The sequence below is a fragment of the Chiloscyllium plagiosum genome, unplaced genomic scaffold (assembly GCF_037043375.1).
Source record: "Chiloscyllium plagiosum isolate Xiang-an unplaced genomic scaffold, Cpla_swu_hap1 HiC_scaffold_22, whole genome shotgun sequence".
Taxonomy (NCBI): domain Eukaryota; kingdom Metazoa; phylum Chordata; class Chondrichthyes; order Orectolobiformes; family Hemiscylliidae; genus Chiloscyllium; species Chiloscyllium plagiosum.
This window is the reverse complement of record NW_028270160.1, coordinates 43964314-43981236: the sequence shown is the minus strand read 5'-3', so window position 1 is coordinate 43981236 and position 16923 is coordinate 43964314. Positions and strand designations below refer to the sequence as shown.

General features: G+C 39.7%; 2 protein-coding genes across 3 annotated transcripts in view; one reads left to right on the top strand and one right to left on the bottom strand.

The window, feature by feature from the left end:
• Positions 1 to 5943, bottom strand: part of blnk (B cell linker) — a 211709-nt gene extending 205766 nt beyond the window's left edge. The window contains exons 1-2 of one of the 2 annotated variants that reach the window (XM_087998990.1): positions 5766 to 5943; positions 5266 to 5328 (exon numbers count right to left, since the gene is read on the bottom strand). In XM_087998990.1, the coding sequence (XP_087855116.1) occupies positions 5266 to 5328; positions 5766 to 5840 (138 nt within the window). In that variant the 5' untranslated portion in view covers positions 5841 to 5943. The remainder of the gene's footprint in view (positions 1 to 5265; positions 5329 to 5765) is intronic. The other variant, XM_087998991.1, reaches the window with a different exon arrangement.
• Positions 5944 to 6001: 58 nt separating this feature from the next.
• Positions 6002 to 16923, top strand: part of dntt (deoxynucleotidyltransferase, terminal) — a 284731-nt gene continuing 273809 nt past the window's right edge. The window contains exons 1-2 of the mRNA XM_087998997.1: positions 6002 to 6104; positions 6484 to 6537. The gene's annotated coding sequence lies outside the window, so the exon portion shown is untranslated. The remainder of the gene's footprint in view (positions 6105 to 6483; positions 6538 to 16923) is intronic.

The following is a 16923-nucleotide window of genomic DNA, read 5'->3' as shown; positions in this document are numbered from 1 at the left end:
CCTAATTTTTCCTGACCCTTATGTTTCTCTAGTTATTCATCCTGTTCAAGCAGGTTGAATGTTCCAGCATTTTTATTTAACTGACTTTGAAAATCTATTCCTAAGTCTTGAACATATGGGAAAACAATATGGCATATAAGCAATACAGTTTCCTAAAAAGAATCATTTAATTGATTTCCCTTTTTATTGAGAACTCTTAACTGAGTGACAATTCTTGATCGCTGGTCTCCATTCTCATGCCCATAAATTTCAGGTCACTCAAAACTATCCCCCTTCTCCTAAGTCATACTAGACTTGTCCCCTCAAAACCACTGGACTCACTGATCAGCACTGACTTATGGTGAAGCAATGCAGAATTGAACAATTCTTGTTCTTGAGTTTTAAACTCCATCATGGCCTCTTCCCTCCCGATCTCTGTATTGTCCTCTCACCCCACAACCCTCTGAGACACCCATGCACCTGCAATTCTGGTGTCTTGAGCCTCCCTGATTGTAATCACACTGGTAGTCTTCAGCAACCAGGATCCTAACATCCAAAATTCACTCCCTAAACATCTCCCCTTCTCCTTCCTCCTTTAAGAATCTACTTAAAACTTATCCATTTGATCAAGACTTTATTTAATCAGCTCTATTATCTACTTTTTGTCATTTTCATAAATGATTTGGATGGGAGCATAAGAGGTACAGTTAGTAAGTTTGCAGATGACACCAAAATTGGAGGTGTAGTGGACAGCGAAGAGGGTTACCTCAGATCACAACGGGATCTTGATCAGATGGGCCAATGGGCTGAGAAGTGGCAGATGGAGTTTAATTCAGATAAATTTGAGCTGCTGCATTTTGGGAAATCAAATCTTAGCAGCACTTATACACTTAATGGTAAGGTCCTAGGGAGTGTTGCTGAACAAAGACACCTTGGAGTGCAGGTTCATAGCTCCTTGAAAGTGGAGTCTCAGGTAGATAGGATAGTGAAGGCAGCATTTGGTATGCTTTCCTTTATCGGTCAGATTATTGAGTACAGGAGTTGGGAGGTCATGTTGAGGCTGTACAGGACATTGGTTAGGCCACTGTTGGAATATTGCGAGTAATTCTGATCTCCTTCCTATCTGAAAATATTGTGAAACTTGAAAGGGCTCAGAAAAGATTTACATTAAATGTTGCCAGGGTTGGAGGATTTGAGCTACTGGGAGAGGCTGAACAGACTGGGCTGTTTTCCCCTGGAGCGTCGGAGGCTGAGGAGAGACCTTATAGAGGTTTACAAAATCATGAGGGGCATGGATAGGGTAAATAGGCAAAGTCTTTTCCCTAGGGTGGGGAAGTCCAGAACTAGAGGGCGAGAGGGGTGAGAGGGGAAAGATATAAAAGAGACCTACGGGGCAACTTCTAACAGAAGGTGGTACACGTATGGAATGAGCTGCCAGAGGAAGTGGTGGAGGCTAGTACAATTACAACATTTAAGAGGCATTTGGATGGGTATATGAATCGGAAGGGTTTGGAGGAATATGGGCCGGATGCTGGCAGGTGGGACTAGATTGGTCGGCATGGACGGATTGGACCGAAGGGTCTGTTTCCATGCTGTACATCTCTATGACTCTATCTCCTTAAATAGTGCAGTGTTAAATTTTATTGTATTACAATCTTGTGAAGCATCTTGGATGTTTAATAACATTAAGGATTCAGTAAAAGTACAAGTTGTTGTTAAGTGGGGTATTTTATGTTGTGGAGCTGCAACGTAAAAAGAAGAATGTTTTAACCAATGCTACATTGTATTGTACCACGTGCAATACTGTGAAATGTGATTCTTTGAACAATGCATGAAACATTAACCTCTGGTTTACTCCCAGTGCCAACCTTGAAAGAGGGAAAGAATAAAAGGATAAAGGAGATTATACAATCTCTTCAGCCATTGAATTATGTTCAAGGATTGAGGTTCTTAGATCATTGACGTCTTTTCTCGGGCAGAAAAGACCTGTTCATAAACGATCAGTTTCACCTGTCCTGGAGAGAGACTAATATCCAGCAGGAAGATTTTCTCATTCTGTTGCGGGAAACTCTAAACTATTAAGAAAGGGTTGGACGGGATTAGAAGTAGTGTCAGAGTAAAAGAAAAGTAGACGAGGTGGTTTTGAGCCTGAAAAGAACAATTTAATTAGATAATTCAGATAAGAGCATTTCAGATAACAAAGTAACTCTGCATTAAACTGCATTTATTTCAATGTAAGGGGTCTTACAGGTAAGGCTGAAGAACTCAGGACATGTTTGGGATTGGTATATCATAGCTATTACAAATATCTGGCTGAGGGACAGACAAGAGTAGCAGCTCAATGTTCAGTGTTTCAGAAGCTTTAGGAAGGATAAAAAGAGAAAGAGGAGGAGGGGGTGGCATTTTTGATTAAGGAAAATATTACTGCTGTTACTAGAGAAGATGTTTCTAAAAAAATCATTTTGTGAAAACATATGGGTTGAAGTTAGAAATGATAAAGGAATGATCACTTTGATGGGATTGTACTATACACCCCTTAATAGCCAGAGGGAAATTGAAGAACAAATATGTAGAGATCCCAGAAACATGTATGAATAATAACATTGTAACAGTAGATGATTTCAATTTACCTCTCATTGACTGGGACTACCATAGTGTCAAATGTCTGGATGGTGAAGAATTTGTTAAATGTGTTCAATAAAATTTTCTTTGTCAATATGTAAGTGTTCCTAATACAGAAGGAGCAAAATTTGTCCTCTTGGGCAATAAGGCAGGGCAAGTGACTGAAATGATAGATGGGGATCATTTTGGGCCTAGTGATCATAATTCTATTTGTTTTAAAATAGTTATGGCAAAGGATGAGCCTTCCATAAAAGTTAAAGTTTTTAATTGGAGTAAGATAAATTTTAATAGTTTGTGACAAGAAATTTCAAAGTTCATTGGAGTAGACTGTTCAAACAATAGAGGGGATTTCTTATGAGTAGGAGGCTTGATAACAAGAGCTCAGAGTCATTATGTTCCTTTTAGAGTGAAGGGTAAGGCTGGTAGGATTAGAGAACAATGGATGAATAAAGATATTGAGGTTCTAGTCAAGAACAAAAAAGAATCATATTATATATAAACAACTGGGTTCAAATGAATCTCTTGAACATAAACAGTTTTAGGGCATTTTTAAGATGGAGATCAGGAAAGTTTAAAGAGATGATATGAGATAGCCTTGGCAAATAAGGTGAAGGATAATATTCTATAAACACCGAGAATAAGAGAGTAACCAGAGAGAGAGAGAGAGAGAGAGAGAGAGTAGGGCCTTTTAAAGACCAATGAGGTCTTCATGGTGTTAAACTTCAGGAGATGGGACAGATATGATAGGAATATTTTGCATCAGTTTTTACTGTTGAGAAAGAAATGGAGGCTAGAGAACTCCGGAAAATAAATATTGATATTTTGAAAGCAGTTCACATTACAGAAGAGGAAGTATTGAAGGTCTTAAAAAACATAAATGTTCAGGACCTGATCGAGTGTATTCCAGGACACTGTGGGACCCCTTGCAGAAATATCTGTATCATCCAGAAACACAGGTGAGGGGCTGGATGACTGGAAAGCGACTAACGTTGAGCCTTTGTTTAAGAAGGGATGTAAGGACAAACGTGGGAACTACAAACCTGTGAGTCTGACTTTGGTGTTGGGCAAGTTGTTTGAGGTGACTCAGAGACTCAACAGTATTTATATGCATTTGGAGAGGCAAGGAATAATTAGGGATAGTCAGAATGGTTTTTGTGAGGAAAATCATGTCTTACAAACTTGATTGAGTTTTTTGAGGAGAAAGTGAGGTCTGCAGATGCTGGAGATCAAAGTTGAAACTTTATTGCTGGAACAGCACAGCAGGTCAGGCAGCATCCAGGGAACAGGAGATTCGACGTTTCGGGCACAGGCCCTTCTTCCTGAAGAAGGGCCTGTGCCCGAAACGTCGAATCTCCTGTTCCCTGGATGCTGCCTGACCTGCTGTGCTGTTCCAGCAATAAAGTTTCAACTGAGTTTTTTGAGGAACTAACCAAGAAGATCGATGAGGGCAGAACGGTAGATGTTGTTTACTTGGTCTTTAATAAAGACTTTGACAAGATTCCACATGGTAGACTAATTAGTGATATTAGATCACATGGGATTCAGGGTGACCTTGTGAATTGGATACATGATGATAGGAGACAGTGTAATGGTGGAGGGTTGTTTTTCAGATTGGAGGCCTGTGACAAGCAGTGCTGGATCCACTTTTGTTTATCACTTACATAAATGATCTGGATGAGAACAGAGAAGGCATGTTTATTACATTTGTGGATGACACTAGAATTGGTGGCATAATGGACAGGTTATATAAAATTATAAAGCGATCATCTGGATCAATGGACTAAACAGTGGTAGATGGAATTTAATTTGGATAAATAGGAGGTATTTCATTTTGGTAAAACAGAACAAGGGCAGGACATATAAAATTAAAAAGAGGGTCTTGGGTACTGTTGTAGAACAGAGAAATACAGGGTTCAAGTACATAATTCTTTGAAGTTTGCATCACACGTAGACAGGGTGGTTAAGAAGTTGTTTAGCACACTTGCCTTCATTGCTAGGCTCTGAGTGTAGGAGTTGGGTCCTAATGTTGAAGCTGTACAGGATGGTGGTGGGACTTCTTCTGGCTGTTCTGGGCTCCCTGATATACCAAGGATATTAGTAAGCTGGAAAGGGTTCAGAAGAGATTTACCAAGATGTTCCCAGGATTAGACGGTTTGAGTTACAAGAAGAGGCTAGACCTTTTTTTCACTGGAGCACAGGAGGTTGAGGGGTGACCTGATGGGGGTTTTTAAAATCACGAGGGGTATAGATTAGGTGAATGGCAGGTGTCTTTTCCCTAGAGTGGGGGATTTCAAGACTGTAGGCATTTTTTTTAAAGGTGAGAACAGTAAGATTTTAAAAAATATGGAGGGCATTTTGTCTTACACGGAAAGCAGTTTCTGAGTGGAATGAATCTCCAGAGAAAGTTGTGGATGCGGATACAGTTACAATATTTAAAAGGACATTTGGATAAGTTCAAGAATAAGAAATATTTGGAGGTATATGGGCCAAGTGCAGGCAGGTGGAACCAGTTTAGTTTGGAATCATGGTTGGCATAGACTGGGGGCCTGTTTCTATGCTGTATGACCCTATAAAGAAGCAGGTAAGTTTAAAACCCCACCAAGGACAAATAAAGATGACATTTCAACTTTACTTAGGAAAGTATACTTTTATCATTAAACTTACCAAAAACATTGTCCCAGATATTTTTTGCCTTTCCACCACACTGGCAGGTTCACTTAAATTATTCTGTGTATAAATAAGGAACAAGGAAATGTTTAGCTTCAAATGTTAGCTTGTCCAAAGATTAGAAAACAAATCATAATTGATTTAAGGCCAGAGATATACTTGAGACAAAAACTTGCATAATTGACAATATGCTTTAGGTTAATAAGTGGAATAACAGCGCTGTCAACTGAAGTCATATCTCATCCTCCAATGACACTCCTTGGCCACAGTAAATTTTTTTCCTGAACAATTAAGTAACCTTTCAGTACTTCCTGGATTGCCTTAAATACTTAAACATTTATTGACGTTTTCTCTGTTTACTCTCATTTATCTTGTCACCCTTTTGTGATCAATCGCGGTGCATTAACATTTTCCAAAGAGAAATAAAGGCGATGTTTCAACGGTTATTTATGTATGTATGAAATTTGTCTTTAAACGGGAAAAAAGTTCCGTCTTACCAGTCGCAGGAATTCTGCTAGTTCCCGAGGTCTCCAACTTTCAAACTCTTCTCGAGTTGGTAACTTTGTGGCCATTGTACACCTCAAAGAACACAGTCTCAACCTTTGATCTAATCGTTGTGTTTTACTTCTGAGAACTTATTCCTGCTCCACTCTTTCCCAGCTCAAGGCGGAAGTTTTCAAGATTTGAAGTTGTCAGTGTGCAATGGGACTCCTCCACGCCTATTTTACCACGACGCAATCATGTGTTAATCTGACCGAAATGAAGGGCAGTGAAAGAAAAGATTGGAAATCATACCTGCAATTGGAGAGAAAAACCATTGGCTGCTAGAGTGCGGGGTGTTCATCATTGCGCTTGTTATACATTACAGTTAGAAATATTGACATATTTTCTAACATCATGCTTTTTCGCTGATTTCATTTTCATCGTGCAAACGAAATGCGCAAATAGTTTTCGAACTGCTTTAATTAAATGCAGTTATTTGTATTTTTTTTTAGTTGTCCGTCTAAGTTGGCATTTATACGCCATTTACTGTATATGTAATAAACCTTAGCCTTAACCTACACAGTGCCTGTGGTATATGCTCCCTCTAAATGCTCTTAATAGATTTCGGGAGGTGAACGTGCACTAAACTTGCGTAAGACGAAATTGAGTAAGGTCACACCGCTTAGATTTACTGCACTTCTCTAACAGTTTCCCACTGTCAACATCCTGCAGGTTACAGACCAGAAACTTAACTGATCAATCATGGAGATTTGTCTACAAGAACAGGTCAGTGACTGGAAATTCCAAAGAATTTACAAGTCATGAGTGCGATGGAGTACTCTTGCATGGTAGAGTGCTGCTCCTGCAACACTCAAGAAGCGCGACACCAAGCAACCATTTTGATTGGCACCCCATCCCCCATGATTAACATTTATTCTGTCCACCACTGACCCACAGTGCCAGCAGTGTCTACCATCTACAAAATGCATTGCGTCAACTTGTCAAGGCTCCTTCAACAGCATTTTCCAAACCAACAGACTCTGTCATTAGAAAACACATGTCTAGTAGATGCACAGGAACACCACTGCATGCAATTTCCTCTTAAATCCACACACCATTCCTGATTTGGAACTATATCACCATTTCTTCACTACCACTGAGTCAAACTCCTGAACTCCATTCCTGAAAGTTTTCTGGGTATGCATACTCCCAAGGATTATAGCAGTTTAATAAGGCAACCCACCACCACCACCGTCTCCAAAGCTATTAGGATGGGCCTTTGATGTTGGCTCACCCAGCAATACCAACATCCTGTGAATGAACAAAAAAAAATATACCTTTTATGCAAACAATTCCATTTGCCAATTCCTGAGTGGCTTATGCAGCATTCCACAGTGACTTCAATGTCATGTGCAGGTACATTCTCTTGCATCTGAATACCATGAATAGTCATTATCACGAGCACACTGATGTACATGGGCTAATATGATCTAATGTCATGTCAGGTGGCTGGCAGCATATTTGTTATTCACTGCTGAAGTATCAAATATTATGAACTAAGACGATCCTGTACTGGTTCCATTTAAAGAATCACTAAGAAGATGCAGGTGAGGTGTTTTAACTAACTTAGTTTATGGAGACACAAATCATTTGCTGGAGATTCTTGTTCTACAAAGGTCGGGAGGAAAAAGCAATGCATTGCATAATTATGTGGCAGTCATTGCAGTAACATTTGGTCTGCAACATTATCAGGTCATGGAAAGGAAGAGGCAGAGAGGAGATCACGTGCTCCCATGCAACTGGACATGATGCATTTGCCTGCTACTTCTCCCATTGAATCCAAAAATGCAGCAAAGGCATGGCTGAACAAATTTCTCTCGCATTGTTAGGGGCTGACACATTAATCCAGATCTCACTTTCTCACTGCCATGTGGTAGTGACAACTGCTGTGCACTTTAAGACTTTTCGTGATTTGCCACAATCTTTGTTTTGTGATATAATTGCTTTTTGCATCCATTTCTACTGTGAAAGCTAATGGCGTCTGTGGAGATTATAATATTTAAGTGCATGGTGTTCCATTATTTGTTATGATTGATTCTGCAGCAATAAGTAAGAATGTTTTAATAGGTCAGTCAAATCAGTTCACGGTCCACTGGACTGTGGTTAAAGGGTCCGTTTTAGTCATAGAGAGAGGAATAATCATTGAAAAAGGTGACTCCATTTCAAATCGTGCTTTTTAGGACTCTTCTTGACTTTTTTTTGCATGATTATATTGATATTGGGGTTTCTTTTAGGATTTAAGCAGCTTTTTACTCACTTTTTTTGTGGACGTACTCCTGTAGTAACATTAGCTTCTGAAGTTGTGTCAACATATGGGGTATCTGGGCTCACAAAGAAGCAGAATTAAAACAATTCATCAATATCCACAATTCTCCTTTGTGCTCCCTTAAACATGATGCTACAACTCTGAAGGAAATAATTAACTCTCTTGACATTATAGTAATTAAAGGTAATAGGACTAAGGTAGCAACTTTTTTTTTCTCAAATAATCATTCTGAATTATACTTTTATGCAGAAATAGCCATTAATCTAAACATACTTCCCATGGACTTGTGAGATCAATGCTATATAGTTATACGTATGGCTCCAACATAGTCAATACATTTCTCATACTTCACAGCATGTTGAGATGTTTTGAAATGTGGTAATGCAATCAGTTCTGCTATAACACGACAGTTCCGTTCTTGTGCAATCCCGTGTTATGAGAAAATCATGCAATAGCAGCACCATTTAAACTAATTGGGCTAAAATCGCATTATAATCAATACACATTTTAAAACTTTGCGCTTTAGAAACAGTGTCCCCAATTTATCAATCATGTTATAGCAAATTCACATTAATGAAATGCGTGTTATAGCAGGATGTCCTGTACATTGATTTATTATTGTTATGTACTGAGATAGAGTAAAAGTTATTATTTGGTGTGCTAGCAGGTTTTAAGTGTGCTAACCAGACATTTCATACTTTACATAAGTACATCAGGGTAAGAGAACAGTGTAAAATAGTGTTACAGTGACAGAGAAGGTGCAGATAAAGGTCAACTTTATGAATGAGAGGTCCCTTCATAAGTCTGATAAACTGTCTTGAAAGTCTATCAGTATGTATTTTCAAACTTGTCTATCTTCTGCCCAACAGAAGTTGGAGGGGACTTTGATGTTGGCTATTATTTTGAGGCAGCAGGGAGTGAGACAGCGTCAATGGAAGCAAGGCTGTTTTTTGTGATGAACTGGGCTGCATTCAGAACTCTCTTGGGCAGAGCAGTTGCCACACCATGCCAGGATGCATACAGATAGGATGCTTTCTATGGTGCATCTGCAAAAATTGGTAAGAGTGATTGTGGACATGCCGAATTTCCTTAGCCTTCTAAGGAAGGAGAGGAGTTAGTGTGCTCTCTTGACTGTAGCGTCGATGTGGATGGACCAGGATAGATCTTTGGTGATATTTACTCCTAGGAAAATGAGATTGAACAACTGGGAGGTGACAGCCATTGAGGTAATGTGAGTTGGGCCTACCTTTGAGGAAATTTGGAGGTTACATCATCAAAAGTGAAGAATTGAATTGGATTGTGAAGGAGGTAGTTTTAATGAGCTTTTGTAATGCACAGTATCATTAAGATTTGGGTAGGCTGCTGAGAAAGCCTTGGATCTGTCACAACCACATCTGCCATTTTATAGGGACTGTGGGGTTGTTCAACCACAGCTTTTCTGTTAATTTATGTTTTATTAAATGTTCATTGTAAGTGTTAGAAGATAAGCCATATATATGTTGTACATTGTTTACTTTTCAAATTGTATATTCTGATGTTTTTTGTTGTTTGTTTAGAGCTGTAGAATCTTGTGCCTTAGTAAGTATTTGGGATTTTAACCCTTACCTACTTTAAAAATATAGTTATTGTTCACTAACCAGATTGCAACTGTTGTCAAATACTTACTGACTTAGGTTTTCAGAAGTCTGAGGTGTTAACCCAGGATCTGTTCATCAATGGTGGCCTTTTGAAAGAGGCGGCTGTCTAGGCATGGGAAGTGCTCAATATACTTCAACATCTCTCCTGTGACTTATTTTTTTTTTGTGTGTGTGCAGGTGGGAGACACAGTGAAAGACACAAAGTGCACGAATCTTTATTCAATTTCCACCACCAGGAAGATAGGAAAACACCCAGGTGGCCAGTGACAAACACTGCCCTTCACATCAAAGGGCAGTGCTGTGTGATCCAAAACAGTGAAGGGGAGGGTAGGGACTAAATCAAAATAGAGTTGGAGGGAGAAATGATGCACTCCACTCCCGGCGGCGCCCACCTGTCCCTGAACAACTCCAGGGTGTTGGTGGACACCGCGTGCTCCTTCTCCAAGGACACCCGGGCTCTCTCCTGTGACTTATATGGGACACGGGCTATTCAACTGACCAGCTGTAAGTTAATATGAGTATTACTTTGGCAACATTCAAGGAAAGGCTATGTTTCTTCTGTGCAGAATTGAAGAGATCTAAAATGGCTTGCAGATCTGAGGCAGAGTGGGCAGCAGTACTGCCATCATTCACAAACTGTGGATTGTACATGCCCACTGTGGTCAATTTAGTTTTGGCATGGAGATTACTGAGGTTTCATGCCTAGGTGTATTTCATACTGACACGAGAGCAGTTGATCTTTGCTGCGATGATTTGCCACTATCAGGTAGATTGCAAATAGAATGGGGGCTGTCTCACAACCTTGCTTGACAGGTCCATATTTTGAAGACTATCCATTTCAGATCTTTGTAATTACGTTACATCATGAACCACTTTTAGGATTGTGACGACATTTCTTGCACATCCTTTGGAACTGAATCCACAGAGATGCTCCACGTTCTGAGTTGAATACTTTGGTCAGTTTGTTTTCCTTCCAAATTTTCAGCATGAGTGCATAGAGTCTTGATGTGAGTAAAAATTCACAAACTTTGAAGATTTCAGCTGAAATACCGTTGGCGTTGCAGGCATTGTTATTAGCCATCTATTTGAGTGCACTTTAACTCTCTTCCATTGATGGTGATCTACCCATGGATTGCACCACAGGGTACACAATAGACAATAGGTGCAGGAGTAGGCCTTCGAGCCTGCACCATCATTCAATATGATCATGGCTGATCATCCTTAATCAGTATCCTGTTCTGCCTTCTCTCCATAGCCCTTGATTCCACTATCTTTGAGAGCTCTATTCAACTCTTTCTTAAATTAATCCAGAGACTGGGCCTCCACTGCCCTCTGGGGCAGAGCATTCCACACAGCCACCACTCTCTGGGTGAAGAAGTTTTATCCTCATCTCTGTCCTAAATGGTCTACCCCGTATTTTTAAGCTGTGTCCTCTGGTTCGGCACTCACCCATCAGCAGAAACATGTTTCCTGCCCCCAGAGTATCCAATCATTTAATAATCTTATATGTCTCAATCAGATCCCCTCTCAGTCTTCTAAACTCAAGGGTGTACAAGCCCAGTTGCTCCAGTCTTTCAGCGTAAGGTAGTCCTGCCATTCCAGGAATTGACCTTGTGAACCTACGCTGCACTCCTGTAATACCTGGAGAACATTGATTATCATTGTGCATACCCAGTTGAGAAGTTGTTGAAATGATTCTTCCAGCATTAACAGATCCTATCTTATCTGTAAGAAGAGAAACCCCATTCTGTGAATGAAGGGGACTTTATCGATCTGATTTGGGCCTATATATAGTCTGATCTCTTTCAGAAAAGCTTTATAATTTAATTTGATGAGCATTATCTTTTGATATCATCATAGAATCTTAGATATCATAGAATTCCCACAGTGTGGAAACAAGCCCTTAGGCCCAACAAGTTCACACCGACTCTCTGACCAGTAACCTACCCAGACCCATTCCCCTACCCTATTATGTATTTACCCCTGACTAATGCATCTAACCTACACATCCCTGAACACTATGGGCAACTTAGCATGGCCACTTCACCTAACCTGCACATCTTTGGATTGTGGGAGGAACTCGGAGGACCCGGCGGAAACCCACGCAGACACGAGGAGAGTATGCAAACTCCACACAGACAGTCGCCCGAGGCTATCTTTGGATGTCACTCTTGAGCTGTTGGAATGCTGTCTTCTTGACATGTAATGTTGGGTTGTTTGCCAGGAAACTAAGGTGCTTTGTATCTGGTTGAGCAAGTTACACATATTTCTGCACTGCTTTCACAAACCCAATGGTTTAAATGTGGGACTTGAGTACAGCTGACTGTATTTGATTCCACAACAGAGTAGGTGGATTAGCCATGGGAAATGCAGGGTAACAGGGATAGGGTAGGATAGGGTAGTGGGTCTGGTGGGATGCTCTTTGGAAGGTCAGTGTGGACTCGATGGGCTGAAAGGCCTGCTTCCACACTGTAGGAATTCTCTCATTTTATAGATGGCACACAGCAACTTTGCATTGGTTGGAAAAGGAGTGATTAGGTAAGGCATGTTTGGGACTCTAACAGTTTGCTTTGTCTTGGTTCATACCATCATAGCAATAAAGTGTAAATAATCAAGTTTCAACTTCCTTCATCTTTATTTTAATGCCTGGTACATTTAGCAACTGAAATGGTTTCAGCAAGGAAAAATTACTGACTTAAGAATGGTCACAGTGATCATCTGATCACAGGTTGAGCCTAGCTTTCATCATTAAACAGGAAATAGTCTGAACTGAAAAAAAAACTTCTTTTTCAGAAGAGACCGAAACCATTCAGGTTCGAAGAAGCCTATAAGATCCTGATGCATTTACACCCTTATCTCCAAAATGTAAACTTCTCATGAAAGAATGAGTTATCTACAATTCTCCAGCTTAGAGACAACGAACCTTGACAAATACATGAATGAGTTGTATTTCAGGAAAAGTTTCTGTCCTTCTGCCTGCTTTCTCAGGAAGGATAAAGTCTATTGACAAAGTGAATTAAAGAACCATCTTAACACTAATGATTCCAAGATATTTATAACATTCATAGCCATGACTAAGCCAGGACATTGCTAACCAACATCTCAGGTTAAAATCTAACACCTTGAGAACACCCTAAAACACCAAACTGCCCATTTTCTTATCTTTTTGTATTTTACATTATCAGTCCTGTAACTTTGTAACTGTGCTTGCATGTGATTTTGATATTATATCTATATCATTTTCCTTGGGATTAGTGAGTAATAAAATTGTTATTTTTGTTAAACCTTGTAACTGGTTCCTTATTGTTTGTACTGAACTACTCAACTGCATTTCAATGAGAGTAAGGTATGGCTGGGTGCTGAAAAGAACATAACGTCTTTGTTGCTCCCAAACGAGGAGGTTAAAAAGAATGGAGTCGCTTCATCGCTCCTTACCTGGTTTTAACAGTAAAGTCTAGCTTCTTGATTGCTCATAGAGTGAAGTCAAGTGGAGAACATTCCATTACTAGCTTGACTTGTGTCTTGTAGATGGCTTTTGGGGAGTGGAGAGGTGAGTTATTTGCCTCAGAATTCCCAGGCTCTGACCTGTCCTTGAGGCCACAGTATGATTGTTTCAGATCAGTTTATGACCAACTGTAACTCCCAGCATATTGACGATAGGTAATTCAGCAATGGTAATGTCAATAAACATTAAAGGGAAATGCCTTGATTCTCTCTTGGTGCTCTCCTGGCACTTGGATATTGTAAACTACTTGCTACTTAATAGTCTAAACTTGGATGTTGTCTAAAGTCTATTTGTGAAGAATACACGGAGACCAAAATGCTTTGTTGGAGATGACTAATTGCTTACCAAGGTACTTAAACACACTCTAAACATTTATTCCCCCTATCTTATTCAAAAGAAATGTAACTAATCCTCTTTACTTTCCCTCCTGAATCTGTGAGAAGCAAGAGATTAGAAACAGTTTAGACTCTCAAGAGCAATTCCTATGAGTTAGTTAAAGGTCCACATGATGTGATTTTGTTGTCCAACCACCATGCCTCCAGCCTTATTTTGAAGGACAATCTTTTCTTGATTTTCATAAACTTCCATCTGAGCTCTTCAATCTACTCCACATTTTAACCACCCAAAATTATGGTGGGGGTCATTACTTGAGTCTGCAATTAAGGATAGAGTGGTGGAACATCTTGACAGCTTTCACCCATTCAGAGTGCATCACACAGCGGTTTGTAATGCATAGACTGGCCTGATGGATGAGCTTGAATTCTTTAAAAGTTGCCTTAAGTAAAGGACAAGGGACTGTTTGAAGACATATTATGGTCTTCCTGAAGGCATTTGATAAAGTCCCACTCAAAAGACTGATAGGAAATGTTGGAATTCATGGAATTGAAGGCAAATTATTGGTCTAATTAGTAAAGTAATTGCGTGTGGGAGATACCAATTAGTGATAATGAGCAGGCAATCAGGAGGTGGTTCATGGTGTGTCGCAATGTGCTGCAATATTTATAATGATTTAGATTGTGGGATAGAAAGCCTCATATCCAGACTTATCAATGACTAACCACAAGCAATATAGTTTAAAGCATAAAATTATAAAGATATATTAATAGATTAAGTGAATGGATAAAACTGGCAAATGCATTTCAGATAGGAAATGTGAGGTAATTCACTATGTTACTGAAAAAGATAAAACAAGGCATTTTCTAAGTGGTCTAAAAGTAGGGACAGTAGAAGACCTCAGAGATTTGAGAATCCCGGTTTAGAGATTATTAAAATGCCATTAAATGATATAAAGAATAATCAAAACGGCTAATGGATGGCTAGCTTTTTTTTCTCTTGAGTACAGTATATGGAACTTATATTCTAATATAAGGGGTAGAAATAAATGTTGGCAACACTGGATGGTGTTTCAAGGCTAATTTCCAGGTTGTGACCACAGTAGCAACCCCAGATCACTAACTTCATTGGTCATTGACATGTCTTAGCAAATAAATGATGGTGAAAGCTAAGCACCACTATTGTTGATTAGAAAGGATTATTTTGTTTAATCAGTGTAAATTAGAATAGTGATTGTATATTTTAAGATTCAGCTCAATGGGCACTCTTATGATCTATTCTCCTGTGAACCAGTATGTCTTTCACTGGTATTGTCTAGAAAAATATTACCAGATTTGGAGATTAAACATGGTACCCTTGCCACTATATTATAATTGATGGAAATACAATATGTGAGTCTCTTATCATCAGTAGGTAAGTGAATATATACAATTTATTAGCTCTGATCCACCTGAGAAATTGGAAAATACTTCTATTAAGACTGAATAGGTAAATGAACATTATTCAGTGCAGATGTCTTTCAAACTTAGATATCCTCCTCTTGAAGATTCCCAACTTGAAATGTTCTGCTTTTGTTCTCCTACCCTAACAGCAATAGTACTTATTTTTCCCCAGCACCCATGTCGTGTGAGTGCAGGTGTCAGACACAGTGAAGAACAACAGGTGTTTAAATCTTTATTTGTATTCCACCACCAGGAAGAAAGGAAACACCCGAGTGGCCAGTGACAAGCAGTGCCCTTATGAAAGGGCAATGCTGCGTGATCAAAACGGTGAAGGAGACGGCATGGATAACATTAAAATAGAGTTGGAGGGAGAAATAAAACACTGAATTGTTCTGCTATTGAAAGCTGTGATGTCAGCTGCTTGGATCTTAAGCTCTGGAATTTCCTCCTTGAATTTCTTTGACTTCTCACCCTTTCAGGCATTTCTTTAAAAACTGTATTTTTGGTTCAGTTTTTGGCCATATGCCCTAATGTTTTTTGGTGCCTTTGTTCATATTTTGTTTGATAATGCTCCTGTCTGACATGGGGAATATACTGAGCTCAAGTATAAAGGAGGTTACAGGAAAATCTGTGCAACAGAACCTTCCCTTGCTGGAGGTGATGGTAAGAGAGCACACTGAGCAGGACAGCTGGAGCAGTTGAATAAAGGAAGCCCGATGAGAGAAGATCAGACAAATAAAAGATTTCCTCAACTGGATGTAAACCACAGGTTTCCAATTTAAATACTGTGCCTTCTTTCTTAACTTTAATTTCCCTTCATATTTGTAATGACCTGATACCAGTGGAATAAAGAATCCTTGCTTCATGATCTTTAGGCTGTCCATACATTCATATCTCATGGGTGAGCGCAGTGAGCTATGGTGTGATCTGTGGCAGAATAGGATGAGAAATCTGCTAAGGTCCATCTCAATGTTGTGAGCATTTTGCTGCATGTTTAATGCTTTCCACAAATGGTCTGCTGCATTTCTCACTGGGCAACGGTGACCTGCAATTATAAGGGGGTTATTGCTTGTTAACTGTCTCATTTATAGCTCCACTCACCTCAGTGACATTCAGCTTTCTGTCTTACCAAACAAGACAAGTGTAGAATAACCAAGGTAGAGGCCAGAGCAGACCTGGCACCTTCAGCTCATCGATTGCTCCGAATGACCTCCACGTTGGATACCGGGCAGCAACATCCAAGGGCGTGCGGATACGCCCCACACTCAAAGACATTGACAGCTTCCAAGTATCCTCATAACACATCTCTGATTCAATTATAGCTCACTTCTGCATTTCAATGCTGCACCTCTGGCTGCAGCAAGAACAGTTTGAGCTTGGGCATGCACCCAGCTCATGAACTGGACCAGACTGCATCCCTGGGCTCTTTGCTTGCTGTCATAGTGCTCACTCACTCTGAACCTATCTGGATGATCGCAGTCTCCCTGCCTTATATTGCCTTGCCCTGTCTTGTCTGTTACGACATGGCAGTGAACCCTTCTATTAATTAAACCAAACACGCAGTAAAGCTCACCTCACCTTGTAATCTGTTAAAATATCAGTGACAAAGAACTCCCAAATACCACTATTTATAGAAACTAACATTAATTTATTTTTTAACTCTAAAAGTGGGCATTAAGCAAATATTCAAACTCTAAGCCTCCCCTTTCTCTTAACTGCTTATTACCTGCCCCCAACTTGATAACAATATGCTGTTCCAATAAGACATTTATTAAAACTACATCAACTTAATTTCAAAACCACACAGCTACTGTTGTCTTCTGTGACTTAACTCTTCTAGCTGCTGAATTCCCTGGGTCATCTTCTTTCTTTTTACTGCAACTATGTTTCATATGAAAAGTACCTTTGATAGAGAGGGTTTTCTAATCT